This window comes from Acomys minous (genome assembly GCF_964271855.1).
Source record: "Acomys minous genome assembly, chromosome: 13".
Lineage (NCBI taxonomy): Eukaryota > Metazoa > Chordata > Mammalia > Rodentia > Muridae > Acomys > Acomys minous.
In genome coordinates this window covers 68,637,030-68,654,612 of record NC_140495.1, presented here as the reverse complement: position 1 = coordinate 68,654,612, position 17,583 = coordinate 68,637,030, and the positions used below count along the sequence as shown (strand labels likewise).

Below are 17,583 nucleotides of genomic sequence, written 5' to 3'. Positions count from 1 at the left end.
AATTTTTGTGCATAATAGGAGGTCTATCATTGATTGTCAAATGGAATTGGTTACAAAACTTACTATTTCTTTTCTTCCAGGTTAGAGAAACCATCTCTTACATTTTTCAAATCCCCTTTATGGTACACATCTCATCTGTTGAAAAGAAGAGACCATATATGCTCAGGATACATTGGAAATTTAATCAGAGCATGGAGATTTATTTTTGTTGTTTTTGCTTTGTGGAAACTAAGTTAACAACCTTGGGGTGGCAAAGAAGAGAAAGTACCAGAAATCTCCCCACACTAGGTCTTGTTGAAAGTATGATGCTCACCATAGAATTTATTTATTCCCATTTGCTATGTTTGCCATCGTCTCATCTTCTAGGAGGCAAAAATGTCATGATTGCTAGATTTAGGAGCAGTCATCAGAAAGAATAGTGTTGGTCTCTGAACTGGGAAGGTTCCATATTCTCATGGTCTTCCTTCTTCTGCTTACACTTAAACATTGCAGAGAGAAATGTATCTCGCATACTTGACTGGGTACAGCAAACTGCTAAGTAGTGGTTTAAACTGGAGGAGATGGAGGGAACATCCCTCCCCCATTTTTTAAAGTTTGGCTGTAGGTCCTTCTGCCTGCAGGCTACAGTCACATTAGCAGTTGGAAATTGGATAACGACAGCACAATGACAAATCCAGGTTGCTTGCAATAAGTTGCTAATCCCTTTGCTTTAATATTGGAGCAGCGTGTAATGATGTTTGGACATCACTCCAGTTTACTGACGACCCCACTGGGGCCAGCAATAGAACCTTACAACTGTCTAACAAGGTGTCAGGTGACTCCCGTCGTCACAGCAACGGACACTGGAATCTAATCTTCCCTCCATCCCTTCTAGCACCCAATAACGCCTAGATTATATAAGTGGCCCATCATTGCTTGGTAACGTGAATCAATTAACGTTAATTCGCACAATGCTATGATGTATTGTGATCACTTTCATTTCAAGGAAGGGGGAGAAATTGCTATAAGTCACCTAAAATGAGGTTGTCTGCGGTACTGAGGTATTAATTGGGTGTCCATATTAAATGCAAAAGGAGCCCCATCGTGAAAGGAAAGTGGATGAGTGACTCTCTTGGCTGCTATTGACCTATCAGCAGAAGACAGTGCCCTTTTCCTTTGCTTTTATCTATTACAGTTTTCCCTATTGCGTGTCAAGTTGATGTATTATAAAAAATTCATTTGGTGACCTTTCACCCCCTTAGCAGATTAAACAATTCCACTTCAATGGCATCATTAACAGGACCCTGCATTTAATGATGATTTCTCTAAAAGGCCACGGAGATTCGATTTTAAGCTAACAGATTTATTGCACTATTATAACATATCGTAAAAAACTGTACCACCTACGGTCAGGTTTTAGGATAGAAACTGCTTAGGAGTTTATGTGGAGCTTAAAGTGGTATTACCTTGGGATATGCTGCAGCCGCAAGTCCTGACCTCCAGTGAGATGCTGTTTACACTTAATAAGAGATGTTTGCTCACAATAAACTTTAAAGTGTGTCAGGGACAGGCCTTTCTGTAAGTGTTCAGGCCACTGCTTCCCAACCTAGTGTCTCCAGATACCAGTGTACTTATGTCAAAAATCACTAATGGATTTTCCAGTTTCCTTAACCCAAGCTGCTTGCCTGTACCCATCTCTCATCAGAAAACATTTAAGGGTGAGATTAGGAGAGGAAAGTAATCTAGTAACTGTGCTTATTTTTTCTAACAATTCCATCCCAACCAAAAACAAAACAAAAACAAAAACAAAAACAAAAACAAAAATGGCATAGATTTTTACAAACAACATCTAGTGCACAATGTTTCTTTAAAAAAGAAAAAGAAAGAAAGAAAGAAAAAAGGAACCTTAGCTACTCAGGCTAAGCAAACTAATAAATGATGACTGTACACTGAGTTTCCAGGGAGAGGTTCCAGTAGCCAGACTTTAGGGCCTTAGCTTGGTGGATAAACCAAGTTCCTAGGACTACATGCTCCCCACTCTGCCTGTGCATTTCTGCGGTTCACAGGGCACGAGGAAACTGCTTCCTATATAGAAACTTCATATTTTTTTTAACACATTAGAATCATTCCCCCATTATTTTCTCTTTGGAGATGAATGTCTACTTTTAACTGTCATAAACCGCCTCTTATAAATAACAAATCCTTTATCTTTTTTACTCCCACAATAGAAGAGTAGAAAAAATAGGACATGTAACTCACAAATATTTAACTGAAGCTATGGTTTAAAATATAATGAAAACTTTGTTAGGCCAGGGCTAACTCCTCTGAAAGCAGCCCATCAAATCACGTTATATGTTGAAACAGAATAGATAGTATATGTTATCTATAAATCTCCATTTACTTGTGAAATATCTGTTGCATGCCTATGATATGTAATGCATAACTTAAAAGGAATAGAATTTTTTTAATGTTCTCACAAGTTGCATTTTTTTTCATCATACCAAAAACACTGAGTCAAAGTTACTTTGAGGTAGAAGGATTTATATAGTTGTTTTATGCTAGGTCTTACCAGCAATTAACATGTTTGAACAAAGTAAGAAGCAGTGTAGCTCACTGGTTAAGTGGTAAAAATAGTTATGGTTTACAAGACCTTTGATACACCATTCTTTTTGAACCTTGTGCTCCTCAAACATAAGTAAAAGCATCCAGCTCACAGTGTCCCTTTAAAGATATAAGGAATTTATAAAGAAAAAACTAATAGTACATGGTACACAGTAACAGTAAATATCCACTACCATGTTTATTTGCACCTTATGATTCTAAAAACACTAATTAATGTGCAGTTATGGGACCTATTTAGTGTAAGTACATTTAGAGAGTACAAATAAAAAATAGTGGTGTTCTGGAGTTGGGGCCGTCTTTTCCTAGGTTTGTCCAGTGGCATCTTGGTATTTTGGGCTCAGGCATGTTGGGAAAGTATTTGTGGCATAAACATTGGATCACAGTACAAATCAGAATATTTCCCAGAAGAGCTTGTTCAACAGCTTATGGCTGAACATATTCTTGCCTTGTAAAGATGTTAGTGTCACCATATATTTTCACACACACACACACACACACACACACACACACACACACACACACACACGTTTATTTTTATTTTATTTACTTTAAAGCCCAATTTTAGCATGGTCCCTTATCTCCTCCTGATCTCACACTGCCCCTTTCTTCCCCCTCCTCCTCTCCTATTCCTCAGAAAGGGGGATCCCTCCTCCACTACCATCTGACCCCAGACTATCAAGTCTCATCTGGAGTGCCTGCATCCTCTTCCTCTGTGGGCTGGTATGACCATCCCCCTAGGGGGAAGTGATCATTGAGTGGGTAACAGATTCCATGTCAGAGACAGTCCCTACTCCCTTTATTATGGGACTCACACGGAGTTTCTGCTGCCTATTGACCACATCTGAACAGGGAGTCTAGGTCCTCTCCATGTGTGGTCTTTGATTGGTCCATCAGTATCTGCAGGTAGCCCTGGGTCCAGATGTTTGGCTCCATTGGTCTCCTTATGAAGCTCCTGTCCACTTTAGGTCCTTCTATCCCCCAACTCTTCCCTAATTCACTCTGTGCTCTCCACCAAAGCTGTGACCTGCTGGGTGGGGTCTTTCAGAGGACCCCGATGGTAGGCTCCTGTCCTCGTCCTTCTCTTCAAGCATTTCTGGTGTCTATTCTATTTGACCTTCTGAATGAGAGTTAGACATCCTCCCTAGGGTCCTCCTTGTTATTTAGCTTCTTTGTGTCGGTGGATTATAGTGTCGGTATCCTGTGTTATAGTCATCATATTTTTTCACTGACGGTTTTTTTTATTTTGGCCTAAATTAATATATGCAGATAAAAATTGTAAGCTTATAAATTTTACTTTTGCATTGCTTTACCCACATTTTAAAGCATTGGTAATCCATAATATATCACACATACTTTGCATATAAATATAGTTATTAACTAGTTAGTATATTTATGGAGTTCGTAGAAATACAGTCAACTCAAATATTCTCACCAGTTCAGCTCTTCTAAGGGAAATAGCTACTGCAGTGATCTTGGTAATCTATAGATGTATTGATTCTATTCATTTTTCTATCTTCTAGAAATGCAAGTAGTTTAAGAACTGGGAACCTGATATATACCCGGCCCTCTGTGCTCTCCATGCTGGTGCAGCCTTCAGATGGGGAAGTGGGGATAGAGTTGCCAGTTCAGCCACAGCTTGTCTTCCTGGATGAGAAGGTAGCTCCTCAGATCTGACTATCTTTCCACAGAATATACTTTATGTCTAAACATCCCCATCTCTATCTACAGAGCAACTGCCACAAGAAATTGGCAATGTGTAGAAAGTCTGACTATGTTGGTGTTTCTTGCACATCACACTGTTTCTTCTTGCGTTTTCTAGAAAGGTCTGAGATTTATCAAAGGGACACATTGACCTCTGATGCTTTTCCTCCACATGCTCACTCTTGAAGTCAGTCGCTCATGTCTTTGCTGAGATCTCATCTCCAGACTCCATGACATAGGTTCTACGTCATTTCTTTTTTCCTCTTGAGGGTGTGGAAAATTGACCCCAGAGTGGTGCCTTTGCGAGGCGAGTGCTCTACTATAGACCTGGTTCCCTAGCTTGCTTGTTCCTTACCTCTCTTTCTTACCAGCGTCCATAGGATACCCATGATACACTTCTCTCTGTAACTCAGGTTCACTTTCTCCTCTTCCCTACCCTGCTTTAAATTTCCATGAAACAACTTCCACTCTCTTCTTTCAAAAAGTTAATTTTTATGTTAGCATGAAAAGAAACATATTTATCTTTTTCTTCTTTCCATGGAGTACATATGTGCCTTATAACATATATGTGTAAACACGTCTCCTTTCGTTTTTTTTTTAAACTTCAAATAATGATATTTTAAGTTCAGTATCTTCTCTTTCTTTTCTCATTTCTAGAACCAAAGAGTGGAGTCTTTGGGTCTCCCCTCAGAGCCTTGGATTGTTTCTGCTTCCCTGGAAGGGGCATCTGATTCAGTGCTAAAAGGTAGGGGCCAGATACACTTTGTATAACAAAGATTCATATTGTTTTAGTTGTTGCATTAGAATAAAACACCTAAAGTTGCCAGTTTTATAAAGAAAAGGAGTTTATTGGTTCATAGTTGGAGAGTTTCAAGGGCCTGGTGACATTTTTGCTGACAGAATACCACAGCTACCACAGGATGTTACATGCAAAGAAGAAATGTGCATATGTGCACATGTGAATGTACGTGTGTGTGTGTGTGTGTTTGTGTATGTGTCTCATAGAAGCTCCACTTGATGACCTTACATATTCAAATCACATTTCCTTCTACTTCCACTGAATATGTAATCCTGAGTGAGTTAATACAGACCCAGAAAGATACACATGGAATATACTCACTTACAATTCGACACTAGCCCAACAGAGATGTCCCCTGAAAGTCTTCACATACCCGGAGCTTGGGATAGATACTGGGACTTCCTATTGGGACTCTAGTAAGGAAGAATGGGGAAATAGAAGGATCCCAAGGGTCTAGAAACCTACAAGAAGACCATTAAGGTTGGCAGATCTGGACCCAGGCAGGTCAGCTTGAACTACTGTACCAACCAAGGACAATGCATGCAGTTAACTTAGAACCCCTATCCAGATCTAGCCAATGGACACCACATTTTCCACACTTGTGTGGAGAGCAGGAACTGACTTGGACATAAACTCTGGTGCCCCCTGTTTTACCACTTCCCCTTGGTGGGGAGACCTGGTGGCACTCAGAAGAAGAGTAGGCATGCTACCAGGAAGGCTGTGATCTTACAGTGGATGACAAGGTCCCCTTCTGTCACACACCTAGGGGAGGGGAATAGGATGAAAGAAAGAGGGAGGGGTAACTGGAAGATACAAGTGAGGGGATAACAAGTGAGATGTAATCTGAGTAAATTACTTAAATAAAATTTAAAAAATAAAAAATAAATTAAAAGATAATTTTCAATGTGAATACTCACACTTTTTGCAAAGCTTGTCAGAATGTATACAGGAATCCTAGAACTCCCCCTTGAAATATTCCAGGGATATTAAATTTCAACACACAACTAAATCGGTGTCATCCTCCAAGCCCATCCAAACCATAGGAATCCATAGCAAACACAAAGAAGCTCAACAAGTTCTTTGAGTTCTTTTCAGTCCCTGTCTACTGTCTCATCATGACTCGCAATAAATATTTACAGCCTCATATTTTGCCTAAGTGTCAAAGTCCTAGCTGCTTTATAGCCTCCTCACTGCTACTTTCACACACACCTTTTGGCAGAGGGTCATAGATTTGCCCTGGAATTCATTTGCCTTGTACCTGTGTCTTCTATTTAGGAGACACAAATATGTATTCTCAGTCTCAGGAAGAGTAAATGCATTCATTTTTCAAGTATGTGACCCAGAACAGACCCTCCCAGTTAGGTTTTGCCTCTGTGATTTTCATGCCACCCCTTATTGTCCTGTTGAGGCCTGGCAACAATGCCAGCTCCATCTAATTTCCTTGGGATTTGTATATATGAAAATGAAAATATCAGTAATATATTTTTTAGTTCTTTGAGACAAGCTTTCTCTGTATAGCCTTGGCTGTACTCGCTTTGTAGACCAGGCTGGCCTTGAACTCATAGAGATCTGCCTGCCTCTGCCTCCCAAGTGCTGGAATGAAAGGCATTCGCCACCACGCCCAGCTGAAAATATAAGTACTTTAATATGAATAGTTTTTAGTGTTGGGAAGAGAGAATTGGGATTATTTATTCTGTAGGAAATCCCCCAAATTTACATTTGTTCATGAACCAAGGAGAAATAAACATGTATAGCATGAACTTTATGTAAAATAAAGTTTTTATGACCATCTGACTTTTTAAACAAATACTTTTCTTGAAATATAACCAACTCAATGAGATATAACATTGCTTGCACATGTGTCCCAGTGATCTGTGTCTAACAAGGCACTCAGAGTCGCTAAGTATTAGCTCTGATGTCAATACTAGTCTTTGCTTGGGGGTTTACGAAGTGTGTATTCTTCTGTTTTAGGATAGTTCCATCAGTGCAATTTTATATTTAAAATTAAAATGTGAGCTACAGACATTATTTTAAGAATAATAAGCTGTACAGACAGAACAAGGACAGAGTAACCCGTTCACTAAGAGAAACAAGGGAAGGAGGTGAAGTCAGGCATGTGGGTTGGAGAAAGCCATCTGATTTTAGAACTGGAGGGAGGGAGCCTGGACTCTTTCTTCTGCACTGGATGATCTCTAAGCAGCCAGTATGCCAAGGAGGACTGGCATCTGGGTTAGATTACTATCCTTGAGTATAGTTGGTGAGACAAAATAATGGACACTGCATCAGATGGACAGTCAGTGGATGGTTAAAGCGTGTTGACTCAGACTGCCTGTTAGAAGTAGAATCAAGTGAAATATGCAAGTAAAAGAAACAAAGAGGGGAGGATGCCTTTGACCTTAATACAGTGACTGGAGTTTGGTGCTATTTTATTGAGGTGGGGAACGTCAGAGTGAAAATACAAAAAGGTAAGTGCCTGAATGCTGGACCAAATTAATAAAGAGGGTGGGGAGACAAGGGGAAAGAGGCTTGAGGAGAAGTGGCTAAAATTTTAAAGCCAATGAGAAGGAGATTTTTGTGTCACGATTGTTATGGCTTGTGTGATAAGGGCTTCCTACTTCGGTACCCCACCTCAACCTATTCCGATATTAGACTTTGTTATTTCAAGTAGTTGTCAGTTCCATATTGTATGCTGTGAAAAAGGCCTTCAGACCCTACAAAAGACCTACGAATTCTCCAACTACAAGTCGGATTGCTGTTTTTTTCAGTGGGGATGGAGATTAGTGGTAAAGTTGAGCATGCATGCTGTCCTGGGTTCAATCCCCAGCACTGGAAGAAAATAAAAAAGAAGAATGAAAGGAGTCCAGTCCTGTAGAGTTACAGTCCAGTGGTTCAGTTCTGAAGCTGTTACCTTGAGGTGAAGAGAACTCATTTCAGCTCAATTTGATACAACCAAGAACATGCTGGGTCTGTGGAACATTCTAAAACTGGCTGTTTGATAGCATCAGCATTTAAGAAAATAATAAAAGTTCTCCTGTACTGCCTATGATCTCCATTAACCATGGCCTTTTGACTAGATTTGTACCAGGTGTGCATTCCCTAGTGTGGAATAGGCCTCAAGTCCAATAAAAAAATGGTTTGTTATCTACTTCACAGTCATGCCATTATTGCAACAGTCACTACACCTTGCCTGGCAGGTCAGTATTGCAGCAAGAGTCTAAGACCATTGATGTCTGTTTCCATCCTGCAGAAGTCTCTGAAACAACAAGCTATTGCTATTGCTCTTGTTCACTAAATATAACTAAATGATAAGACACTATGACTGAAGACATCACATAGTTTGGTAAGATGACATCGAGAAAGCAATCTGAAGTTAACTAGGGAACTTCTTCTCCGATGGCTAATTTTCAGTCATGTCAGAAGGCTCAATGTTATGTATTTTTATAACTGGTCATATACCCCTATTCTCAACACAATTTGAAAATAGTTCTTTAACAAATTGACATCTTAAGTTTTTTATGTACTTCATGAGCTAGCCTAGGGTGTTTCTGTTGTCTTTGTGTTATCTGAACCAGTTTTCTACAAACATAGAAATATCTTCTTTACGAAAATAAACATCACCCTATCTATATAACTTCTTATTCTTATTTCACCAATGAGGGCATTTCTTGCCCTATTTTACCTATATGTCTGGGCTGCACCACATGCTTCTTATAAATATGTAAAACACTTAAATGTACGGAAGATGTCTCTTGAAGTTGTGCTCAATTCTGTCCGTTCTTTCAAGTACATTTCTTTCTTTAAGATTGTTCTTATAATCTGACTCAAAAATATCCATCTTTCCTGTGGATATTGGGGTGTTTTGTTGTTGTTGTTTCTTTTTTTAACATTTTGCTTTTTGTCCTTAAATAAAGCAAAATATAATATTGTTATATTCTGAATCTCTGAACTCTCCTTTATATATGTTTTATGACTTTTTCTTATGATTTAATGTCAGAGCCCAAGATGTTCTAACATCCTTGTCTCCCATCATTTATACCTCTTGTTTTCTGCAAGCATCCACATCATCAACTCTAGAGAGCAGAACTTCTCCATAAAACCTCTTGAGGAAGCAAGCAACATTGTGTGGTTCCACATTCCATAGCTTAAAAGCCTTACATCTTAGCCCTTATTTTCTTACTATAGTTATGCTTTTTCCCATTATTTCCTTTTAAATTGCCCTTCAATGATTTTAGCCTGTAAACTATTTTATTCAAACAACTTATCTTATCAGGCTATCCAAAAAATACATTATCTAAGCTTACATTTTTTTCTTAATTGATATGGTTGTTTTGCACACATGGATATAGTATAAAAATTGTGTGGCTGCAAGCTAGCAGAGAGTGTTGGATCCTTTGGAACTGGAGCTACAGACAATTATGAGATGATAAGGGTGCTCAGTATTGAACTTGGATCCTATGGAAGAACAGCCACTGGATAGCTCTCAAGCACCAACAAGATATATTTTTTGTCACAACTCCCAAAGTCTCTGGGCATTCATTATTATCTCCACTGTTTGTATTTTGATAGGTCAAAGAAACCACATGCATTTTGTGAGAATCTCTTTGTAGACTTCTCATCAGAAATAATGATATCCAGTTGTTTGTTCATGTTCAGTATCATCTACAAAACATAACTCACATGGCACATGACTAGCAGAGCTTATCTGCCTCTATTTTCTCCAACACTTGTTCATATCTAGCTATTCCTTATATCTCACACTATATTCATTCTGCATTTTCTTACTAATGCTTCATCCCTTTCTCATACTGCACAATGTATCAGCGATACCTCATTCATACACTATATCTTGGTTATACCTAGCACCTGGCTTACACTCAACATCTTCTCCAGCACTAGACATTCTTTAGACTTCAGAGCTCATGCACATCTAAATATTCTTTTAAATCATCCTTCTTTAATGTTATTTTGTTCTACTAAACACTAAGCCATGCTCAATCCAACTGACCTACATGTATGGAGAGCACCACTATTGCCTGTTTCAGGAAATTTAATAGAAAGGTAGCTGGAAATACAGTGTGTGTGTGTGTGTGTGTGTGTGTGTGTGTGTGTGTGTGTGTGCATGTGCGTGTGTGTGTGCACATGTGTGTGTATGATGAAGCAGGATATAAATGATATATTTTTATGTTTTTATAATATTCACATTTTTCTTTCTCACATACCTTTATTTTATATTACTGAAATATCTATCCTTAACTTTATAAAGAATGGAAACTAAACCATTTGGAATGGATTTACTAACTTACTCCAGGTAATTCCAAGATTTAAAGAAAATAACAACTGCGAAAAATTTTCTCTGTGTACACTGTTGTTTATTCTCCATTCTATGGTCTTTGTTTTCTGTTCTTAGGCCCTACTCGATGAAAAATACATCATCACCACAAAACAGTGGATTCATATTCAAAGGCAATTAATTTCAAGGCTATCCCTAGATCCTCTGAAACTCAATCACGCATCACAATTGCAGAAAAATAGTCTATATATGTTTAAAAATAATTTCCCAGCATTATTAATATAGTAATTTGCTGGTATGTATACCAAGTCTTGAGTGGAAGATGTTTTGGGCGCAAGATTTTATAAACCATATACTCTGTAGAAACAGCGCCCCCCCCCCCATATGATTCCTTGGTGGCTGTCTAAGCCAATTTCAGTCCTGCATTCAGCCTGCCTCACCATTTCATCCCAAGTTCTCTCAGCCAGTACCTTGTTTATACCAGCTTGATCAGGGAGCCTGTCAACCACATTTGTATATTTTATAATAGCCATTCCAAAGATATGATGGACCCTGGAGTAATGTAGTGTACTTGGCAGCAAGTGCTTCAGCTTTTGGGCACATATGCTTGAAATCTGAAAATATCATAGATATATATGGGAATCTCTGTGGAGATCTGTAAGGCAAGCTGGTATTTAACGCAAAAGCAAACCCATTTGGAGCTAAAGCACTTTCCATTAGGCAGTTTGGCGGCTGTTCTATGAGGCAAACTCATAGTGCTCGACGGACACATTTCCATTAAATGCTGCTTTGCATTCTTCCAAAGATGGGAACAATAAGGACGTTTGTCAAAGGAAAAACTGCAGCAAACGATTTCATGTTGAACATCTGTACTCTGCAGTTCATTGTTTGCAAGAGTTTATTGACCATAATTTTGATGCATATAGGTTTTAAAGAGTATATAGTACATTTATCTTAGGCGCCTATCATTTATTTGAGTCTTGGCTTATTTATTTCCATTTTTCTGGGCATTTTATTTATTTTGGGACTCTGTAGGGATAGAGGAAAATATGGTTTGTGTAAAGAAACTTTTAGTTAGCTCTGCAAAATTGATGATGAAAGACATTTTTTTTTTCACTAAAGGGACCGAACAATTGAATTGAAAAATGTTAGCACTAAATGTACTAAATCTTTATGATTCTCTTCAGCCTTAAACATCACAAACAAATTCATAAACTTTAAGATCACTCTCTTAACTCTTTGTCCACCATGGTGACATTTTCAGAGTGAAGTGTAATTGCTATTAATTCTCAAAGTAATTAAAGTGTAGTGGTGTCCAAAGGCAATTTACAGTCTATGGATGTGAGCTTGAGTTAAGTTGACCCCTTGAGCAGGGACTTCACTCTGACATGAACTCTGGTGCCCTGTCTCCAGAGAAGCTTTAAAAGCATTGTTCTAGTTGAAGTAACTAACACCTAACTTTGGTTTTCTGTTTGTTTACAGGGTATACCCAGGCAGAAACAAGGGATGGTTTTGTGAGGTTCTCCAGATTGGCTGTCTTGATCTCTGGGTCAAACTGGCGCTTTGTTTTTACTGTTCATTCCCCTCCAGGTAATTTCAGCACAGTTTTCTCTTATAGCTGTATTTTTATGAAAAGGTAACCCTTCTCCTTTGTCACTGGAAAAACCCTTTTCATAAAGAAGCCGCCACGTAGTTTAGAGAAGTTGACTTGGCATACAATCAAGTATAAGAAGAAAGAGCTCCTGTGGAAATTAAGGTTAGCATGTATTTAATGGGCAAGACTCTAAATGCATATTTTCCTGTAGTTGTTAGCATATACTTTATGCATCCCCACCCCCCGCTCCATTCCTCCCTTTCTCTCTCTTCTCTGTGAGTTACACTCATTAGAATTTCATGAGACAATTGGGCGGTTGAGTATTATGAACCCAAATCCTGTGTCCTGTTTCCCTCATTCTTTCTATTTGGAAAAAAGAAACAATACATGCTGGCATTCCAGGACTGGAAAGCACTCATAGAAAGCATGAATGAATTGTGAACCAATTCAGTTATCCTTCAAGAAGCATTTGAAAATAACTCTCTTCTAATATATTAGGTGTGTCTCAGATGAATAAATACAATGAACTCTTGTCTATAAGCAGTTTAACTCATTGGTGAGGGAATCAGGAAAATAGCAATGATATTATAGAAAATATTTGAGCTTACATGTCATATAGAGATATACTGAAGAGCAGTTGTCAAAGAATATAGAAAGAAAGCCACCATCTGAGTTATGTGTCCATAGATACCATTTATATCTATACCAGTCAAAATCATTTGTAAATGATTAGTCTCTCCAAATTAACAAAGCAGAGCACTAAAATTGTAACTATTAACCTGCATTTGGTTAATGCAAGACTATTGCTCAAACCCAGGCATTTAAGTGACAAACTTGGGCAGTGTAGTGAGATCTCAATTTTTAAAATGAAATCTACTGTAGAGAATTCGATAAATCTTGCTTGAAAATGCTACAATATAGTGTGAGGAAGATATTCAATGAATTTGCCTTATTTCCAGATTTAAAAGCATTTTTCTTAGGAAGTGTTCTATCCTTTTAAATAAAAAATTGTCAAGTACTAGTTACAAGCCAGATATTCTTTTAGTACTTATGACTCTGTCTGAGTGTGAGCACTGATTCATGGAGATAGATGCTCATTCTCTGGCTGCAGGAATTTTTGCCTGAAGCTTGAGTTTTTGAATATATGTTTTTTAAAGGGTCAGACTTGCAGAGCCCTGAGTAGTTTGTCCCAGATTTGTCTGACATTTTCGATATTTTTATCCTTTAGTTTTTTTCAGTGGTTAACCAAGACTTGCCATATGCTTCATCAAGGGTATTTTAAGGAATAGACTGTAAAAAAAACAAAACCAAAAACAAAAACAAACAAACAAACAAACAAACAAAAAAACCAAATGAAAAAAGAACTGCTGACAAGAAATTTCCAGAACCACATATGATCTTGGCATTTCATTGGTAGATTTCTACTTTGTTTTCTTCCTCCTTAAAACTTGTAAATTAGAAATGCTCTTGAATATTTTTCCTAAACTATTCTTAAGTATTAATATAAAATAATTGTCAAAGCTAGGTCTGTGAGGCAAGTATTGGCATAAAGAGATTTTTATAAGATTTAGATTAGAATAGATAGAAGCTTAAACAAAACAGAACAGAACAAATCAAATCATTGAATACCCTCTGGTTCTTTGATCTCTACGGACATCATGTTGATAAACGTACTGATTCTAAGAGTGACACATATTTCAGATATTCAGTGTACCAGTGTCCAGAGATACAGGGCTACAAAGCAGTCTTCATATGTAATTCACATTGTTATTTCATTTGTATGTAAGTCAAACAGCGAGCATCCAATCATCTCCCCTGTCGAGCTCTGTCATTTCTTCGGAAAGGTGACAAATAGTCATACCTAATTTGGAAGTGTAGTCATTGAGGAGCTGAGAAGTTAAAGCAATCCAGGGTGTCTACACAGGATCCTCAGGAGTACTTCCTATGTATTAGTAAATCCAACTTTAACATATGTCTTTCCTGAGATGTTACTAGCAAGTGGTGGTGGCTATAGGTTAGTGCTTCCTATATGTGGCCCTTCCACATATGTCGCTATGGTCTGGACTGCGGCTCTTCTCACCACTACCTGGAACCAAGTTCTTAAATGAATCATTGGGAGCCATAACCATTCCCATTACCCTGCCCTCATTCAATCTGAAGAAAAGTTGCCTGTAATTGGTGTTCCTTAGGAGGACTCTCCAGAAGTTTAGATGAAGTTTCCTTTCATTATCATCAAATTTCCTTTCAAAACTTTTATCTTCAGAGACTCCTATTTGGACAACCCTGTCTACAGTATCTCCTCCTGACACCCCTCTGCTAGTAACAGCATTGACTTTTATAGTTCTTTGGGGTTTTTGTTGTTTATTTGTTTGTTTGTATTTGGGGGGGGTTTGTTTTGTTTTGTTTTTCGAGACAGGGTTTCTTTGTGTAGCCTTGGCTGTCCTGGACCTGCTTTGTAGACCAGGCTGGCCTCGAACTCACAGCGATCCATATGCCTCTGCCTCCCGAATGCTGGGATTATAGGCGTGAGCCACCACGCCTGGCTCCGACTTTTATAGTTCTTACACAAGCATGGCTGCCTGTAGCTTGAGTGCTAGGTCCCCTACTAGAACCTGAGTTTGTGAAGCCAGGAATTCTGCTTAGGTGAACTTGAGCAGTATGTCTCCAGGTTATGGAAATTCCTAGCACAAACAAACATTTGCTTATGGAAGAGTGAGTATATCAAGATGACTGTTAATATTATATTGTAAACATTGATTCTGTTGTTAGAAAAATATTTAGAAGCCAGGGGATTCTACCATGGACTTCAGTTACCTCTCAGATTCCAATTGGACCCCTCTGACTTTAACTTCTCAGACATTGTTGTTGTTGTGGTGGTGGTGATGGTAGCGGTGGTAGTGTTAATGCTAGCGTGTTTTGCATACCTTATAGAGTGGTCTATATTCCTTGTGACTCAAGTCACTTCTTTGTTTAGAACATTTCTTTATTACAATCCATGACAGTCTAAACATTATGTAGAGTGTTTTGCCTAGAATTTAATGCCTATCAAAGGCTTCCTGGTTTCTAATATTTTATAGCAATTGGTGTCTCTTCCTGTTTTTGTTTATGAATGTGCTAGACCATTGAGGTCTCCTCCAGACCATCTATGCCCTGATTATATTCACTTGTGTTATTCTTCTGGAATGTATTGTATTCTGATTTTTCATAATAATTTGTCATATGTACATACTGATTCACTTACTAGCTCTTAATTTCTTAATAAGAATAGGAGAATTAACATTATTATTATTAATAAAAATGGGGACAGTGGATAAGATTACCTGGTAAAATCTATTGCTCTCTCCCTCTCTCTCTCTCTCTCTCTCTCTCTCTCTCTCTCTCTCTCTCTCTTGCTCTCTCTCTCTTGCTCTCTCTCTCTCTCCCTCTCTTTTCTCTCTCTCTCTCTCTCTCTCTCTCTCTCTCTCTCTCTCTCTCTCTCTCTCTCTCTCGTAATTGACTTTATGCAGATGCTCATACCAAGCAGGTATTTGAGACTAAACTAGATGAACTCAGCTCAGGCCTAAGCTACATGCTTGCAAGTGAGAGCCATGTATCTGATGCTATTACAGCAGCTCTAGGAGCCCTGAGGTGAGTTAGCCCAGAGCCAAGACATCCAACAGCTAATTGTGGCTTCCAAACGATTTGTCAGGTCCACCCAAGAAAACCACAGCACACAAGTGCATGCTATGCCTTTGAGTAGAGAAAATGGCAACTCTGTCTCTTGTGACTTAGCTACTTGCAAAAAGGCCAGCTGTAAGTCATGATCACAAACAAATCATCTTCCTGAGTTTATAATTTTAATATTTAGAATAATTGACTATGATAAAATATAAATGTAAAGCACACTATGTGTAAATGCTGATAAATGCCTCTCATGTGACTATCTTCATAATTACCACAGTCTACAGAGACTGTAGGCAAGATTTATTGCCTTTTTTTAAATTTTAGAGCAATATTTTTTTATTAATTTATTCTTGTTACATCTCAATGGTTATCCCATCCCTTGTCTCCTTCCATTCTTCCATCCCTCCCAGTTTCCCCTTATTCCCCTCCCCTATGACTGTTCCTGAGGGGGATTACCTCCCCCTGTATATGCTCATAGGGTATCAAGTCTCTTCTTGATAACCTGCTGTCCTTCCTCTGAGTGCCACCAGGTCTCCCCCTCCAGGGGACATGGTCATATGTGAGGTACCAGAGTACATGAAAAGGTCATATCCCACTCTCCACTCAACTGTGGAGACTGATCTGACCATTGGCTAGATCTGGGTAGGGGTTTAAAGTTTACTGCCTGTATTGTCCTTGGCTGGTGCCTTAGTTTGAACAGGACCCCTGGGCCCAAATCTGCCTACCATAATGTTCTACTTGTAGGTTTCTAGGACCCTCTGGATCCTTCTACTTTGCTATTCTCCCATGCTTCTCTCATCCAGAGTCTCAATGGGATGTCTTCCCCACTGTCCCAGTTTCCTGGTAAGTGAAGGCTTTCGTGGGATATGCCCCTTGGGCTAGTTTTAAATGTTATTTTTCAAATTTACTTGTTGGTAAATGTGCTATTTCTGGGTCTTATGATTTAAAATATATCTAAGCAGGAAACAATCAAGATACAGACAATTTTATTACTCCAGAAAGTCCTGCCCTACTAGTGCAAACATCGCAGCCTCTTACTTGCTGGCAATAGCGATATGGTCTCTGTCTCTGTAGTCTGGTCCTTTATATAGTGTTATATAAGTGGAGTCACACCGAACATCATTAGTGCATTGCATTAGATTTTAAGTTTAATTGTTAGAGGTTACTTACAACCCTCTCCTTACCCATCTCTTCATCATTTTCTTTTTGGCTAAATCGACAGGCAGTGGATTCTACAGATCAACCATTTTGTTCATTTAGTCTCCTTTTGGAGTTTGGAAAGATCTGAATAGGACTACCATAAACACTGGCAGCTAGATCTTTTAAATGTTCCTTTTAAAAAAGCCATGTTGTGCCTTTTTTTTTTGTACATAGTAATGGGATGAGAACCAAAATATTTAATCTACCAAAATATGTTTTCAGGTGATTCTTAGAGTACTTTCTCCTTCTTTTCCCTTCCCTTCCTTCCTCTCTCTCTCTCTCTCTGTCTGTCTCTCTGTGTCCATGTCTCTGTCTCTGTCTCTGTCTCTGTCTCTGTCTCTGTCTCTGTCTCTCTCTCTCTCTCTCTCTCTCTCTCTCTCTCTTTCTCTCTCTCTCCTTCTCAATTTTCCCTGGCCCTTAGCCCAAGCCCCAGTTCTCCTGATAGCAATATGCTTAAGTTTGGGAAGTCTGTTAGCACCTTATTGGCAGACCACATGACCCTGGTGTAACAAACACATTAAGTAATCCAACAAACTTCAGTTTTTAAATTTGTTTATTTGTTTGGTTATATATAAAGCTATCCTAATTGGGCTGGATAGATGGCTGAGGCATTCAGATGACTTGCTGCTCATTTAGTTCTGTTCCAGCACCCATGTCAGACAACTTTCAAGTGACTCCAGGGCAGGGAATCTGGTATCCTATATTTGGCTTCTTCTAGCACCCCCAAATAGGTGC

The 17,583-nt window shown here is 38.7% G+C and overlaps 1 protein-coding gene across 6 annotated transcripts in view; it reads left to right on the top strand.

Annotated features, from left to right (window-relative positions):
* The window catches only part of PKHD1 (PKHD1 ciliary IPT domain containing fibrocystin/polyductin), a 443,479-nt gene that overhangs the window by 411,264 nt on the left and 14,632 nt on the right, over positions 1-17,583 (top strand). For all 6 annotated transcript variants that reach the window (XM_084755074.1, XM_084755077.1, XM_084755075.1 and 3 more), the window contains 3 exons: positions 4,122-4,257; positions 4,960-5,047; positions 11,874-11,981. In XM_084755074.1, coding sequence (XP_084611200.1) covers positions 4,122-4,257; positions 4,960-5,047; positions 11,874-11,981 — 332 coding nt within the window. The remainder of the gene's footprint in view (positions 1-4,121; positions 4,258-4,959; positions 5,048-11,873; positions 11,982-17,583) is intronic.